General features: G+C 39.9%; 1 protein-coding gene across 1 annotated transcript; it reads right to left on the bottom strand.

Moving 5' to 3' along the window:
- Window positions 1-7358: 7358 nt before the first annotated feature.
- Window positions 7359-10150, bottom strand: LOC103986317 (uncharacterized). Its single transcript, XM_065110008.1, has 4 exons — window positions 10132-10150; window positions 9610-9708; window positions 9039-9080; window positions 7359-8781 (listed from the first exon to the last, which is right to left on the bottom strand). Exons 2-4 carry the CDS (start codon window positions 9673-9675, stop codon window positions 7573-7575), a joined length of 1317 nt encoding a protein of 438 aa, XP_064966080.1. The 5' UTR covers window positions 9676-9708; window positions 10132-10150; the 3' UTR covers window positions 7359-7572.
- Between the last annotated feature and the right edge of the window lie 7327 nt (window positions 10151-17477).

The following is a 17477-nucleotide window of genomic DNA, read 5'->3' as shown; positions in this document are numbered from 1 at the left end:
CGGCTCATCGACGAGTCTTTGCACAGAGATTATGTTTCCCGATATGACTCTCCGATGCTTAAGTTAGCTCTAGGGTGGTTGTATAATATAAGAGGGTTAGTTGCAGAGATATTCGACCCCTTATACTAGTACTAAGGGTCGACTTTTATAATTATTCGGTCAGAAAAATCACTTATAATGACTGTAATATCTCCCCTCTAACGTTTCATTAACGAGAGCGGTAGGCTTGTAATAATCGTAACACTTTCTCACTATTGTTCCATCAATGGAGGTGACGAGCATGTGTTGTTAGTAATGTCATTCCCCTGGCGTTTCACTCATGGGGACCGACCGAGGGGGAGGTAGACCCAACCGATCACCCGTAGATTACTATTTGTGGGGGCTGATCAAGTCGACTTAAATGGCCCCCCATGGATCGTCATCCTCCATACCAACGCCCTGTGGGGATGATTGGGTCCTTGTTTTTCCATGTTAGCATCTTTGTGGTGATAAACTAGAGGGATGAGATTGATTGCCAAAATATTCCTTATCGTTTGTCCTACCCCCAAAGGCGTACTTCTGAGCTTTTATAAAAAAAAAAGAAGGTTTGTAGCATGTCATTTAGGTCCTACGATACGAGAGCATTTGAGATTTCATCTTGTAGATCGAGTTTCTCTAATTCAAGTGTCTCGGGTATATTGGTTTTATACTTTCTCTATAGCAGATTAGTCTTGGTGCGGGTTAGATTTTTTCGACTCACATGCCTTGAGCACGTTTGACCTGTTATCTCCATCGTAGTGTAGGGTGGATTTTTTTGTCTTATTCACCTCAGGCACATTTGTCTTGACATCTCTACTGTAGTAGATACTAGATATAGGTGCCCTGCAAGTCAATCACATGAGTGATGGCACATGTAACACGATATGTACTCTTTTTACTTATTATTATTTATTGATATTTTTCTCACTTTATGTTGTTTGTTGCATGTATTGTGATGTTCATGGATCTATGCAATGAGAATCGGATCGTGATGAAATCATGATAATGAGATCGATTCGCTTTTAAACATAGACTCTAAATAATTTCGACCGTAGGTTCCTCGAGAGAGACATCGAGATAACCAGACATACTGGTGTGTTGTATACCTATCTATATGATGGAGACGACTGGTCTCATAATTGCTCGTGTGGGGACACTAGGGATATAGTGCAGGTGCTCATTGGAGAATGAGTTCATTGATTGATTTGCTAACTAAATGTTGGATGATTTATGATACCTCATTATTAGACAGTGATTTCATCGTCCTAGTTGTGTATTTGGTCCTTAGACTTGAGACACCAATGATGCCCTATATTAGTACTTCACTCTTTGATACCGAATTTATAGGTCAAGAAATTTTAGATTTAATATAGTCGATCATTGAGAGTTGCAACCAACTTTATAAGGGCAATTGAGTGTCAATAGAGGATCATCTGCTCTTATTGTAATGAGAGAAATATTATATATATTCTCAAGATAGATGAGAGATTATAGATATACTCTAACTAAAGATAGATATGTCCAATAGATTGGATTCCCTTGTATCGTTTAAGGATTATGACATAGTGGCCTAGTATGTCCATGATCGATGAGTCGAGTGAATTATCATCTCTTATGATAATTCACCAAGTCAGAAAGAGTTCTGACAGGTATTACTCACGGCCAACTCGATATTGAGTCTAGAGGGTCACACATATATGAAAGGTGTTACGTCGAGTAGAGGTTCAAATATGAGATATCCGCTGGAGTCTCTATCTTATTAGATATCCAATAAGCCCCTGAATTATTAGATCTTGTGGATAAGATCTAATAAGAGCTAATAATATATTATTGGATAGAGATTTACTAATAAAAAATGCTTGGGTAGTTGGATAGAGATCTAGTACCCAATATGGTAGGATACACTAAGGTTATGTTGACATGAATATCTATAAATGGGAGGAAACCAAAGAAGCATAGGCTAGACTTTTTTTGGCTGCCACCTTCTATACTCCTCCCTCCCTTTCCTCCCTGGTTAATAGCCCTAGTTTAGGGCATGTGAATAGAAAAAAGGGGCAACCCCTTCTTGATCACGTGGTGCGCATGAAGAGGAAGATTGTGCAGTGATTTGAGGAGTGTCTTTGTCGCATCTACTATGTGGATTACCACTAGAGAGGAAGACATCTAACCTCCTTCATCCTCTCCTAAAGATCTGTAAGTTTTTATAAATATATGATCTCCTTAGGTAATGCATCTTTTATATACGTGCATTTTTTGATTGTGTAGGTTTTTGTGCACCAATCTTCGTACGCCGATAAGAAATTTTTTTATATGGGAAATCTATGATTTTTGTCTTTTGTTTTTTTGTTGTGTATGTGATGTTGACCCAAATTTCCCAATAGCATATGTATTAGCATAGGTCAAATTTTCCTGACTTATATGCCTTAGGCATATTTGGCTCGAAACCTCCATTGTAATAGAGATTTTTTAGTGCGGGTCGAGTTTCTCGATTCACACACCACAAGCACATTTGACACAATGCCTATGAGGTAGTAGATTTATTTTGGCATGGGTCTGATTTCTCAACTCATACACCTTGGGCATATATGGCTCGGAGCCTCCGTCGTTCTTTGGCACGGGTCGAATAATTTTTTTAAAAGTTGGCAATGTGCTAAGTCCTTGGCAGCGCTACACCCTTTGTGGTCTTGAGGTTATACATTTTGTCCTGACCAACCTCTACCACATGGTAAGGTCCTTTCAAGCTCAAAGTTAACTTTCCTTGGGATCTGGTTGGGTCACTTACCTCAGCCTTGTAAAGCACCGGATCCTCGATCACGACCTTCCATAAGTGGATTCTGCAATTATATAACGTTGCTATTGCTAGTTTGTATCTTAGGATTCGAAGATGTGCTTTAGCTCTGACCTCACTGATCAAGTCAAGTTTAGCCTAAAGTCCTTTGGATATAACATTGAAGTTTTCCACTAAAGGAGTTGGGAAGATTATCTCGGGTGAGAGTACGACTTTGGTACAAAATGCTAAGTTGAATGACGATTCACCTGAGCCAATTTTAGGTGTTGTGTGGGATGCTCACAAGATGCTTAAGAGTTCATCCACCAAGGTGCCCTTTGCTCTGATGACCCTTTCTTTAATCCCTCTAGAATAGCTTGATTGGTAACCTTAGTCAAACCATTGGTTTGGGGGTAAGCCACAGAGCTAAACCTTAGTTGAATCCCATAAAAATGACAAAACTCCTTAAACCTACTGTTGTTGAACTAGGTTCTATTGTCCATGATGAGAGCTCTCAAGATTTTGAAGCAGCGATTATATTCCTCTAGACAAATTATTCAACTTGCTTCTCGATGATTGATGCTAGTGGTTTGGCCTCTACCCACTTTATGAAGTGGTTCACTCCCATAATGAGTAACATTCTATAGCCCAACATAGGCAAGAAAAGTTCCAAGAGGTCCATTCCATATTAGGCGAAGGGCCATGCATAGTCGATCGAGCTCAAGTGGGGCACAAGCTAGCGTTATACTTGATCGAACCTTTAGACATAGGCAATCACAACTTTGCGTCAGGTCGACCTGTAAAATCCTTATAAAAGGACCTTGAAGGCAAGGGTGCACCCCCTTATATACTCCTCATAGATTCCTTCGTGTACCTCAGTCAGTGCTCTCTTGACTTCTTGTCGTGACAGGCATTGGAGGAGGGGCTAGCTGAAGGATCTATAACACAAGCAATCATTAATTATACAATATCATGTTTGGTGGTGTCTAACCCTCTAAGCCACCAAGGGGTTGATGGGCAGTGTTCTGTCTCTCTTGTAGCATAGGTTCTCATCTATCTAGCTCAACTCCTCCTCGACCATGATGATATTGCATCTTTGATAGATCGGGGGGGGGGGGGGGGGGGGAGAAGCACCTCGACCATCGATTGGTTCTTCTTTTATGATTGGGTGGAAGATAGCTTCGCTAGCATGTCTGCTTGAGTGTTCTCAGCCCGAGGAATCTTCTGTATAGTGAGCTAGGGGAAATTACATATGAGGCGATGTACCTCGGCCAGGTACTTTGCCATAATTACATCTCGGGTTTCGTAACTTCTATTCATTTAGCTAATGACCAATTATGAGTCACTAAATATTGCCAGCTCTTACATTTGGAGTTCTCGAGCATCGAAGCCCTGACAAGAGTGCTTCATACTTAGCCTCATTGTTAGAAATTTTGACCTCAAATCGAATGACATGCTCATACACTTGGTTATTTATGGCCTTTAGCATGAGTCTCGCTCCCCCCTCTATATAGTAACTGAGTCATCTACAAACAAAATCCACGTCGAGGTAGTGTGTTCGTCTATATCAGTCAGTTCTGAAATGAAATCCTTCAGTTCTTGAGCCTTAATGGCGATCCTTAGGATATATTTGATGTCAAATACTCCCAATTCTATTGACCACTTTAGCATCTATCCTGAAACATCTAATTATGAAAGGACTTATCTCAACAGTTGATCAGTAATCACTCATATAGGGTGTGCTTAGAAGCAAGGATGCAACTTCCTTGTTGCTAATACCAACACGAATGTTAATCTCTCGATAGGAGAGCAACATTCCTCAAGCTCGCTCAACACATGGCTAACATAATATATGGGTCATTGGGTTCCCGAGTCATCTCAGAGTAACATCGAGCTAACAACCTAGCCAATAATTGAAAGGTACAAGCTTAACACTTCGCCCAAGATGGAGGAGGATAGTTGCAGTAACATAATCCTTCAAATGCCTCTTGACAATCTTCGGTCAATAAGAAGTCCTTTAGGTTTGGCCTAGTCAGGCTAGGCCTTATCTAACAATGTCTCGATCAACTATTCCACTAGCTTCGGGTGTGATAATGGTTTACCAAAATCTCAAGGATCCATTAGCACTGGTTCGGACTTGGCTTTCTTCAGCATTGAGATTACTGTCAAGTAGCATTATTAGAGCTCTCTTAGGATGCTTTTTAACTCCTCGATGCTAACCCTCATTAGAAACTTCATTACCATTTGGTATGTGGATACCATGGCCTTTAGTTGGTTGAGAGTAGGTTAGCCAGTAATTGTGTTGTAGGCTAAGGGGATATCTACTATGATGAACTTGGTCAATAGCATCTTAGAGCAGGGTTCTTTGTCGAATGTGATATGTAGGCTTACAGTCTCGAGTGGGCAGATAGAGTCATCCATGAATCCCATCAACGGATATGTCATTGGGAAGAGGTCATTAGCCGATAATCCAAGCTTTTGAAAAGCGTCAAAAGAAAGTATGTCAGTGGAACTACCTATATCGATCATGAACCGTTTCACCTAAGAATTAATTATCCTTATTAGTCGATGATAGTCCTGGGCTGTCGATGATGGATAAGTCAAAGGAACCCTGACGGGTGCGGGTGCAAGTGGGGGTTGAGGCACTGGCCATGGTTGCGATGACGACATAACTTATTAAGCCAGCTGAGGAAGGAGTGGGGCAATGACTTGCATTATCCCCGAGAGGGCTTGCACTTATTGCATGAAGTTTAGGAAGGCCTTAGTGGGGATGACTAGGTGTCTCGAATTCATCCCCGAAGGTGCTAGTCCTGGGTTATTGAATTTGCACCTATGAAGCCCTGGTGTTTTCACCAAGGTAGACTCAACCACCTGAGGAAAGGATGGTGGCTACCCTCCTTGCATAAAGGTATTGCGGGTTGGGGGTGGAGCCTCCTCACTAACGCACTTGTTGAGAGGGTTCATGAGTGGATATTACTATGACATTTAGGGCTCTTCTTCTAGCGCTAAAATGTTATGGGGTTTTGTCGTCGATGGTTGAGTCAACCTAGCTCGGTTTGGACCTGAAGGTGTAGAGACGTTCGAGGCACTCTCATGGTAGCTCTAACATAGATGGGGTGCTCCGAGGCAGTCTTCACATGGTCTCGATCATTTCGAGGTAACCTTAAGGTCGAACCAAGGTGGATCTAGGCTCGTCGATGCCGGGAGTGTTTCTCGACACGACCCCTCTGACACACAAGTTAGCTCTAGGGTAGTTGTGTAATGTAAGAGGGTTAGTTGCAAAGATATCCGACCCCTTAGACTAACGTTGGGGGTTAGCTTTTATATATATTCGGTTGGAGAAATCACTTGTAATGGTCGTAACGTCTTTCTAGTATCATTCAATCAATGGGGGGTGACGAGCTTATAATGATCGTAACACTATTCCCTTGATATTTCTCTCAGGGGGATCGATCGAGGGGAGGCAAACCCGATCGGTCACTCGTGGATTACTATCTGTGAGGGCTAATCGGGCCGACCCAAATGGTCCCCCATGGATCATCATCCTCATGGCCAATAGACCATATCTTCCAACATACCAATCACATCCCTATGTTACGACTATACGGATGAGATTGATCATCAAAATATTTCCTATCAATATACATGTTTCAATTTTTTTATTTTTTATGAAATTGAGGCCTATGTATTCGTTAATTTGGGTTTTTTAGCATAAAAGAATTGACTTATTATTACTCGTTCGGTCTTCTTGCATATTACAAATACATTAGCTTCTAAATATTCTAAGTGATAAAGTCAAATTTGTTCGAATTGTTATGTCTAGAAGAGAGAAATTATTAAATATTTAAAACTTGAATTATAGTTAATTTTTTTTAAGATGAAAAATATTTGTATCTCAAACCTTTTATCCCGCTTTAATTGAGAGACGAGATGATCATATCTCATATCCCACTTTCTAAAAGGACTACGAACTACATCAAAGATCTATTTTACAAAACATCTCTAAGTGTCCACAAGCATATATATATATATATATATATATATATATATATATATATATATATATATATATAGCTAATGTATTCTTTAAATAGTTTGTTTAACGAGAGAATATACTCTTTTAGATACTCAATCGATATATTTGATAATTGATGTGATATTTGATAATTGATATATCCAATGGGCGTTGATTGAATTTCATATATAAATCTCAATTGATCGAAAGCAATGATCATATCATTTGTTCCACATTATCTATTTCGGGATGATTATTCTGATAAAACGATTATCTTGGTCTAATGGTCGTACTCAGGGAGCGGAGGTATGAATATTTTTTTATTTTAGAATGCATTATAATCTTTAGTGCACTTTGTTCCTTGAGACGACTCGACATCAGGACAACATAATGACTTTGATTGTTTATCTCTACGTTGCTTGTTAATACTGCCATTCTTGTTTTTCCCACATAAGGACTTTGATGGGTTCATTCCAAACTGAATTTTGATAAGAAATAACATTTTAAAGGGTTTTTTTAATCATTGTACAACTGGAAAAAAGATCTTTTTCGAAAATATAGAAAAACAAACCCAGAAACCTATTATTTTTCTTAAAATATCGTCTGTTCGATACATTCAACAACCATGCAGAATTTAGAGAAAGTCTTATTTTATGACTGTGTCTGCCTCACATGTATTTGCCATTGAAAGTTTACGTATGCAGCAATGTAAGATTATTCTTTTAATCATATTTTTTATTCTCTTTCTCACACATTAATATCTTGGACAGTGTCAGCCTCCCATGACCACGACCAAGTAAACGGCAGCTGCTCCCAACGCGAGGAAGAAGAAAGTGCAAGTGTTCAGTATCCTGATAACTGTGATCTGAGTTGCTGCTTTGGGAGTGCTGACTGTGAGCAGCTTCACGCTAAAGCTGGACAAGAATGCGAAGAACATCAACAGCACGAAGATCTTGAGTTGGAATCCGCTGTCTTTGTCGCCGAACAATCCTGAGAAGACGCTCATCATACCACCAAATGTGATCTGCGTGGTGGCGGTAGAAACTTTGGACATGGGTTTGAGCTCAGCTTTATGATCCATGGTGTCAATCTGCGGTAGGAGTCTTCCTCCCTGACAGTGAGGTATCATGACGAACCAGACGATTACTCCGAGCAACAGCACCGGGGAGAGAGCCAGTGGAAGGTAACTCTCCAGATACGCAGATGCCACAACAGTTGCTGTCACTGCCAATAAGCCGAGTAAAGAGTAGCTCAGAGTTTTCAGGACCTTAGGGAAGAAAACTCTGGCGGTTTGGTTCTGCATCCTCGGTGGCGCGGAGTTCCACATCATCAAAAAGAGTCCCATCATGGAGACGAAGAACATTAGGAGGATGCTGACCTCCATGATTTGGGTAAGGGCTTGTTCTGAAGATTTCTTACTGTAACCTACTAAAGTGGCTACAAGCCCAATGAAAGCAAGGGAGGTGACAGTGGATGAGAGACTTTGGAATTGCTTCAGCTCAGACTTATAGCTTTCGGAACCTGTTGCCCCATGGTCGTCTTCTGTTTGGATCGAGCAGCAGTAGATCAAGCCACTAATCAAGGATGGTGGAAATAGAACAGCCAAAAAAATCGAGAGTTTGGGTATGAGATACAGGAAAGTAGCAGCTGTGAGGATCAACAGAGAACAGGAGACGATGATGAGTAGGGTAATTGGAGAGCTAAACTGGCCAGCAAGGACAGCGGGATGCCGATCAGATAGCAAATTGGAGGTGAGAAACATCAGACTTAGCCCACAAAGAAGATCAGAGAAGGTAAGGATGGCACAGATAACAAGGTGCAACCGTTTTACGTGGCCTTTTAATTCTCGGAAGCCAGTAAAAAGTGTCGTCACTGCCGTAATATTGATGGTCACAATAATAAAGGATAACCCCAGAATTTGTTTCATCCAGTTCACATTGCCATGCCGTTCCCAGCTTCGATCGCTTTGACCTTCTTCCATCTTTGTCCATGTCGAGGAAGCAAGAACAGAAAAGGTTAGATGCTTAGAAGAAAAAACGAGAAACGAAAACCGAGAAAACAACAACGTTAAGAGAGAGAGAGAGAGAGATAGTGTCTATAGTGTATTGTTATTGTACATATCGCTAGGGTTAGGAAAGAGGAGAACAGTTGATTGCTCTCCTAATTAATAAACTCACCCCCAGCTCCTCCGAAGAGAAGATTAATGCTCATCAAGAAGATGGATAGAGATCATATTACCTGAACCTGTAGACGAAGCTCCAGCTTTCCACCCATCAGATCCTGCAGGGGATGGGAACAGGCCGGATGACTATGAGAGAGAAAGATGACAGCGACGAGTGTAAGTAGGATGTTCTGTCAAAGACGGCGGCTCTCTCGACAGTCGGTTGCTTAGCTACTAAGCTTGTTGCTTGTGAAAGGCATAAGATGTTGGATATTGCGGAACTGAAACCACCGGAACAGAAAGCAGAATTGTTCGGTTCTAATTTCCATCGCTTTTGACTTTCTTTTATCTTTGTTTATGTAAAGGAAGAAAGAACAGAAAGGTAAGAGGGCTGAATGAGAAAAAGGAGAAACAAAAAACGAGAAAACAACAATCATTCTTCTAAACATAAATGTAAGAGAGAGAGAGATAGAGAGAGAGAGATCGTCTCTTTAGACTATTATTATTGTACATATCGCTAGGATTAGGAAAGTGTGGGGAAGAACACTGCTGAAAGCTGTAAAAGACATCGTTGCTTCGGATCATAGATTTAAACTGCAGTGGAGATGATGATGATGATGAGAATGAATCGATAGACTGTTTAATTACCATTTCCCATGAGCCCTCAGAGTCATCAACTGCTGATTGCGACCCACTCATGGGAGGAACAGGCATCCCGCTTGATTCCAGGACGCTGCGCTGCAACTCCTGCACAACATAATTATGTATTATTTGATGAGAGAAAAGAATTGAAGAGTTGGGGAAGCGTTGAAGTGAAGAGAAAGGTAGGGAAAGAGAGAGAGAAGCACTACTTGCTACCTCCTGTTTGTTCGAAGTGGAGATCGAGAAGAAGTTGACCTACTGAATGGAGAGAATTCAGAAGAAGAAAAATTAAGGGAGAGGGGGAGAGAACGTACGTTTGCTCTTCTCGTTTGGTTGCAACAGTTAGAAAGAAGAAGACAAAGGAGAAGAAGATGCATTCACCGTTCAGTTTCAACAGCTAGAAGAAGCAACTTAGTTGGAGAAGGAGGAGAACAATTGATTGCTCTCCCAATTAATATACTAAGCCGCAGCTCCTCCGAAGAGAAGAAGATTAATTCTCATCAAGAAGATGGATAGAGATCATATTACCTGAACCTCTACACGGTGCTCCTGCTATCGTTCCGTTGAGTGCCCATAGGATGGGTCAATTTATAATGGACAAAGATGTGCTTCTAGATGGTCAAAGATTCTAGATGGTCAATGATTACGCAGCAATTCTGCATCCTACTTCTACTTCTGATGCAAGAAGTGACTGTCGGCCTCAACGTCAGAACCTCTACGTCAGTGATCTCTCAGCTCTCAGCTCTCAGCAGCGGAGTTTATGTCCGCAGGAGCTTCTAGAAGAACTTTTCCTTGTATATATATATATATCACAGAGGTTACAGCACTCAGCAGTGGAGTTTATGTAGACAGGAGCTTCTAGAAGAACTTTTCCTTATATATATATATATATATCGTAGAGGTCTGAGCACTCAGCAACGGAGTATTTGTCGGCAGTAGCTTCTAGAAGAACTTTTCTTGGAAATTAGAACCGAACCATTCTTCTTTCAGTTCCGCAATATCCAATATCTTATGCCTTTCACAAGCGACGAGTAACCAAGCAACCTACTGTCTTGAGAGCCGCCGTCTTTGACAGAACATCCCCTGAGGATCTGATGGGTGGAAAGCTGGAGCTTCGTCTACAGGTTCAGGTAATATGATCTCTATCCATCTTCTTGATGAGCATTAATCTTCTCTTCGGAGGAACTGGGGGTGAGTTTATTAATTAGGAGAGCAATCAACTGTTCTCCTCTTTCTCCAAAAAGTCGCTTCCTCCCATGAGTGGATCGCAATCGGCAGTTGATGGCTCATTTAAAGGCTCCTTGGATATGGTAATTTAACAGTCTATTGATTCATTCTCATCATCATCATCTCCACTGTAGTTTAAATCTATGATCCGAAGCAACGATGTCTTTTACAGATTTCAGCAGTGGTTCTTCCCCACACTTTCCTAACCCTAGCTATATGTACAATAATAATACACTATAGACTCTCTCTCTCTCTCTCTTAACGTTATTGTAGGCCATAAAACACCCGAAAATACTAAATAAAAAAAATCCAAACTATAAGCCCAAACTATTTAACTGAGTGTGGACTTAAACTCAAAGCAAACACTTAAGTTTTTCTTGTGGTGCCTCTGACTTTAAAGCCCAGGCCCTTATTTATAGTTTAAACAAGAGATACCAAACTTGATTTTCCTGATGTGGGACTATGTGAGACTTGTCAAACTAACAAATCTCCTTGGCATGTCCCAACAAAACTTGCTCCATATTCTTCATAAAAGAACAATGAACACCAACCAAGTCCAAGCACTACTTGAACTTGTAAATCGGAAGAGGCTTTATAAGTATATCAACTGGATTGTCCTTCGTATGGATTTTCTGAACAAGGACCTTTCCCTCAGCAATGGTATCCCGAATAAAATGAAATTTCACATCGATGTGTTTCGTCCTCTCATGATACATCTGGTCTTTAGTCAAATGAATAGCACTTTAACTATTACAGTAAATTGTAGTAACACCTTGATGCAGACATAATTCGCCAAACAAATCTCTTAACCATAAAATTTCTTTGATCGCCTCTGTCACTACCATATATTCTTCTTGTGTAGTAGATAAAGCCACGATAGGTTGTAAGAAAGCTTTCCAACTAATTGCACAACCGCCAACACAAAAAACATAGCTTGTCAAAGATCTTCGTTTATCAAGATCCGCAGCATAATCAGAGTTGACAAAACTAACCAAAGTGTCACGATTTTTTTGAAACTCCAAACAAGTATCTAAAGTCTCTTGCAGGTATCTGAGAATTCACTTCATAGCCTGGCAATATGTTTTACCCGGGTGAGACATATATCTGCTAACCACACTGATTGCTTATGAAATATATGGACGAGTACAAACTATTGCATACATAATACTACCGATGGCTCTAAAATATGAAACTTGCACCATATATTCTTTCTCTTCAATTGACTATGGTGACTGAGCAACAGATAGCCGAAAATGGTTAGCAAGAGGAGTACTTACTAGCTTAGCATTTTTCATGCCAAACCTCTCCAAGACTTTCTCGAGGTAATTTTTCTAGGTCAGAAATAATTTTCCAACTCCTCGTTCTCTTTTGATCTCCATACCAAGAATTTTCTTAGTTGCTCCCAAATCTTTCCTTTCAAATTCACTACTCAGCTGCATTTTCAAAGTGTGAATTTCTAACAAATTCTTAGCTGCAATAAGCATGCCATCAACATAAAGCAACAAATACACAAAAGAGCCATCAGTTAACTTCCGGAAGTAGACACAGCTATTATACATGCTCCTTGTGTAACCATGACCCAACATAAAAGAATCAAACCCCTTATACCATTATCTTGAAGACTGCTTTAATCCATACAAGAATTTCTTTAACAAGCAAACATGATCTTCCTTACCGTCAACTTCAAATCCATGAGGTTGCTCCATATAAATTTGTTCTTCAAGTTCACAATGTAAGAAAGTTGTCTTGACATCAAGTTGCTCCAATTCCAAATCATACATGACAACTAAAGCAAGCAAAACACGAATAGAGCTATGTTTAACAATAGGTAAAAATACATCATGAAAATCAACACCATGTACCTGACTATAGCCCTTTGCAACCAATCGTGCTTTGTACCTTGCATCTTCAACCCCCGGAATACCTTCCTTCCCTTTGAAGACCCATTTGCATCCAACAATTTTCTTACCCGAAGGCGGCTTCATAAGATCCCAAGTTCTATTCTGATGAAGAGATTCAATTTCTTCATTTATCGCAATCAACCACTTAGCAGAATTATCATAAGAAACTGCATCTGAGTAGGTAGTAGGCTCACCAACTTCACTTGTTTCTTCTGCAACAGACAAAGCATATGCAACCAAATTTAAATATCTTTGTGGTGGTCGAATATCTCTCTGTGGTCTATCCTTGGCTTTGGAATATTGCTTTTCCTCTGGATCATCTTCGTTAGTAGACTCGAGACCATCTACTGGCATTCTTTGAGTAGAAGAGTTCGACTGAAAAGAATCAGAACTACCAATCTCAAGTTCCACCTGCTTCTGTGCACTATCATTTGTACAACTAGTAGATTCCTCTTTGGAAGATAACATAGACAATTCATCAAAAGTAACATCTCTACTTATTACAAATTTTGGGGATTCGGGATCAGAACACCATAATATGTATCATTTCACCCCAAAAGCATACCTAAGGAAAATGCACTTTTTAGCTCGAGGCTCTAATTTTCCTTCATTTACATGTATGTATGTTGGACACCCAAAAATTTTTAAATCAGAGTAATCAACAGGAGGACCTGACCAAACTTCCTCCGGAGTTTTAAAATTAAGTGTTATAGAAGGAGCGCGGTTGACAACGTAACAGGCCATATTAATCGCCTCTACCAAAAAGTCCTTTTTCAATCCTGCATTTGAGATCATATACCTTACTCTCTCCAAGAGTGTTCTGTTCATACGTTCGGCCATACCATTTTGCTAAGGCGTCATCCTAACAGTTCGATACCGAACAATTCCTTCATTTTTACAGAATTCATCAAAGTCACATTCAAAAAATTTCATGTCATTATCTGTTCGAAGTCACTTAATCTGTTTACCTGTTTGCTTCTCAATCAATGTCTTCCATTATTTAAAGGTTAGAAAAATATCATTTTTATGCTTCAGAAAATAAACCCAAACTTTCTTGGAATAATCGTTAATGAAAATCAACATATACTTGGCACCACCCTTAGACTGAACATGAGTTGGACCCCAAAGGTCTGAATGAATATAGTCAAGAGTACCTTTCGTTTTGTGAAATACCGAAGAATTGAAGCCGACTCTTTTTTGCTTTCCAAAAATATAGTATTCACAAAAATCCAGTGGCCCAGTACTCTGTCCGTAAAGTAGACCCCTTTTGCTCAATATGCTCAAACATTTTTCGCTCATATGACCCAAACGCATATGCCATAATTTGGTGATGTCAGAATCAGACAATGATGTTGACGAGACTACAACAGAGCCTGTGACAGTAGTTCCCTGCAAAATATATAAGCTTCCAGACTTACAAGCTTTCATAACAACAAAGGCACTTCTAGAAACTTTCATAACTCCACCTTCAGCTGTGTATTTACACCCAAGAGCCTTTAGGGTACCTAAAGATATGAGATTCTTTTTTAAATCAGGAACATGTCTAACATTAGTGAGCGTCCTCACAATACCATCATGCATTTTAAGTCGGATTGTGCCTCTACCAACAACATCACACGCGACATTATTGCCCATCAAAACAATTCCACCATTACAAGATTCATATGTGGAAAACAAATCTCTATTGGGACACATGTGATAAGAACAACCGGAATCATAAAATCCATTCATTTTTAAATCTCGTCCTATCATCGGTAACAAAGAAAATATTTCCAAAATTCTCATCAGCTGCTACACTAGCTTCAACGGACTTAGTAGTTTTCTCAACAATTTTTCCCTTTTGCTTTAATTTATTTTTCAATTTAAAGCAATCAATCTTAATATGCCCCATTTTATGACAATATCTGCATTCCAAATTTATATGTCTGGATTTAGATCTAGATTTAGATCTACTACTGTCAAATTCTCTTTTATCCATTCTACCCATGACAACCAAACCCTCCCTCTACTTTCCCCAGTGATATCCCTGTCTATCTGCTCCTTAGATTTTAGTGCAGATTTAATTTCCTGATACGAAATTATTTCTTTTCCATAAATCATAGTATCACGAAAATGCTTAAAAGATTAGGGAAGAGAACACAAAAGTAACAGGGCCTTATCCTCATCATCAATTTTTGCATCTATATTCTCTAAATCCATAACCAAGGAATCAAATTTATCAAGATATGAGAGTATAGATGTACCTTCAGTCATCCGAAGCATATACAAACTCAGCTTCAAGTAGAGATGATTCTCCACTGTCCTCTTCATATACAAGGCTTTAACCTTGTCCCACATGCTCTTAGCTGTAGTCTCCGTAGCTACCTCCCGTAAAACCTCATCAGAGAGATTTAGAATAATGCTTATCGAGCTTTCTTTATCGAGCTTTCTTATCTATACCCGCAAGATCTTCCTTTATCGTACCATCTGGAATGTTCTCAGCACCCTGTAGTGCCAAATCAACTCCGTTTTGAACCAGAATGACCTCCATCTTGAGCTGCCACATGTCGAAGTTGACATTTCTATCGAATTTCTCAACAACGATCTTTGTTATTGTTATCGTTGCAAAAAGATCCCGAAACCAAGCTCTGATACCAGTTTGTTAGAGCTGACCCTAAGAATTTACCACAAGGTAATTTGACAACCTAATAAAGACAATAAAGCAGAAATATAAAAAGAGACAAGAATACCAAATTTACGTGGTTCGATCAATTGACCTACGTTCATTGATATTATATAGATGATGGATTATAGATACACGAGTAGAAATCGTGTGAGCCTAATATCACTATGCTCAGTATACAGTCTCTATGATATTATATAGATGATGGATTATAGATACACGATAATTGAGGGCATATAAGTCTAATGAATTAAATTTTTCTATATCGTCAAGGGACTACAGCGTAGTGGCATAGTATATCCGTAGTCGATGAGTCGAGTGAATTATTATGAAGATAATAATTTACTGAGCTAAAAGAAGTTCTAATAAGTATGACTCAGGGCCAGCTCGATATTTGGCCTAGAGAGTCACGTACTTATTGGATATCCAATGAACCCTTGAATTATTGGATCTTATAGATGAGATCCAATAAGAGCAAATGAAAGATTATTGGGTAGAGATACACCAATGTAATAGACTTGGATAGTTAGATGGAGATCCTGCTAGTCACAGGTGCCCAACAAGCCAATTACGTGAGTGATTGTTGTTCTCTCTCTCTATTAACGTTGTTGTTTTCTTGGTTTTATCTAACCTTTTATGTTCTTGCTTCCTCGACATGAACAAAGACGGAAGAAGGTCAAAGCGATGGAAGCTGGGAACGGCAAGGCAACGTGAACTGGATGAAACAAATTCTGGGGTTATCCTTTATTATTGTCACCATCAATATGACGGCAGTGACGACACTTTTTACTGGCTTCCGAGAATTAAAAGGCCACGTAAAACGGTTGCACCTTGTTATCTGTGGCATCCTTACCTTCCCTAATCTTCTTTGTGGGCTAAGTCTGATGTTTCTTACCTCATATTTGCTATCTGATCGGCATCCCGCTGTCCTTGCTGGCCAGTTTAGCTCTCCAATTACCCTACTCATCATCATCTCCTGTTCTCTGTTGATCCTCACAGCTGCTAGTTTCCTATATCTCATACCCAAACTCTTTATTTTTTTGGCTACTCTAGTTCCACCATCCTTGATTATTGGGTTGATCTGCTGCTGCTCGATCCAAACAGAAGATGACCATGGTGCAACAGGTTACGAAAGCTACAAGTCGGAGCTGAAGCAATTCCAAAGTCTCTCATCCACTGTCACCTCCCTGCTTTCAATGGGCTTGTAGCTACTTTAGTAGGTTACAGTAAGAAATCTTCACAACAAGCCCTTACCCAAATCATGGAGGTCAGCATCCTCTTAATGTTCTTCGTCTCCATGATGGGACACTTTTTGATGATATGGAACTCCGCGCCACCGAGGATGCAGAACCAAACCGCCAGAGTTTTCTTCCCTGAGGTTCTGAAAACTCTGAGCTACTCTTTACTCGGCTTACTGGCAGTGACAGCAACTGTTGCGGCATCTGCGTATCTGGAGAGTTACCTTCCACTGGCTCTCTCCCAGGTGCTGAAAGCGGAGCTCAAACCCATGTCCAAAGTTGCTACCGTGACCACGCAGATCACATTTGGTGGTATGATGAGCGTCTTCTCAGGATTGTTCGGCGACAAAGACAGCGGATTCCAACACAAGATCTTCATGCTGTTGATGTTCTTCGCATTCTTGTCCAGCTTCAGCGTGAACTTAATCACAGTCAGCACTCCGAAAGCAGCAACTCAGATCACAGTTATCAGGATAGGATACTGAACACTTGCACTTTCTTCTTCCTCGCGTTGGGAGCAGCTGCCGTACTCGGTCGTGGTCAGGGGAGGCTGACACTGTCCAAGATATTAATGTGTGAGAAAGAGAATAAAAAATATGATTAAAAGAATAATCTTACATTGCTTAAACTTTCGATGGCAAATACATGGGAGGAAGACAGCCATAAAATAAGACTTTCTCTAAATTATATATGGTTGTTGAATGTATATAGACGATGTTAGAGCTAGCCTCAAAAAATTTACTAAATAGTAATTTGACAACCTAATAAAGATAATAAACTAAAATAAAAATAAATTGAACTAGAAGGAGGAACAAATTACTACTATAAAAAAGAGACAATTATAAA

This window comes from Musa acuminata, chromosome BXJ2-5 (genome assembly GCF_036884655.1).
Source record: "Musa acuminata AAA Group cultivar baxijiao chromosome BXJ2-5, Cavendish_Baxijiao_AAA, whole genome shotgun sequence".
Classification (NCBI taxonomy): Eukaryota; Viridiplantae; Streptophyta; class Magnoliopsida; order Zingiberales; family Musaceae; genus Musa; species Musa acuminata.
This window is presented reverse-complemented; position numbering and strand designations above follow the sequence as displayed.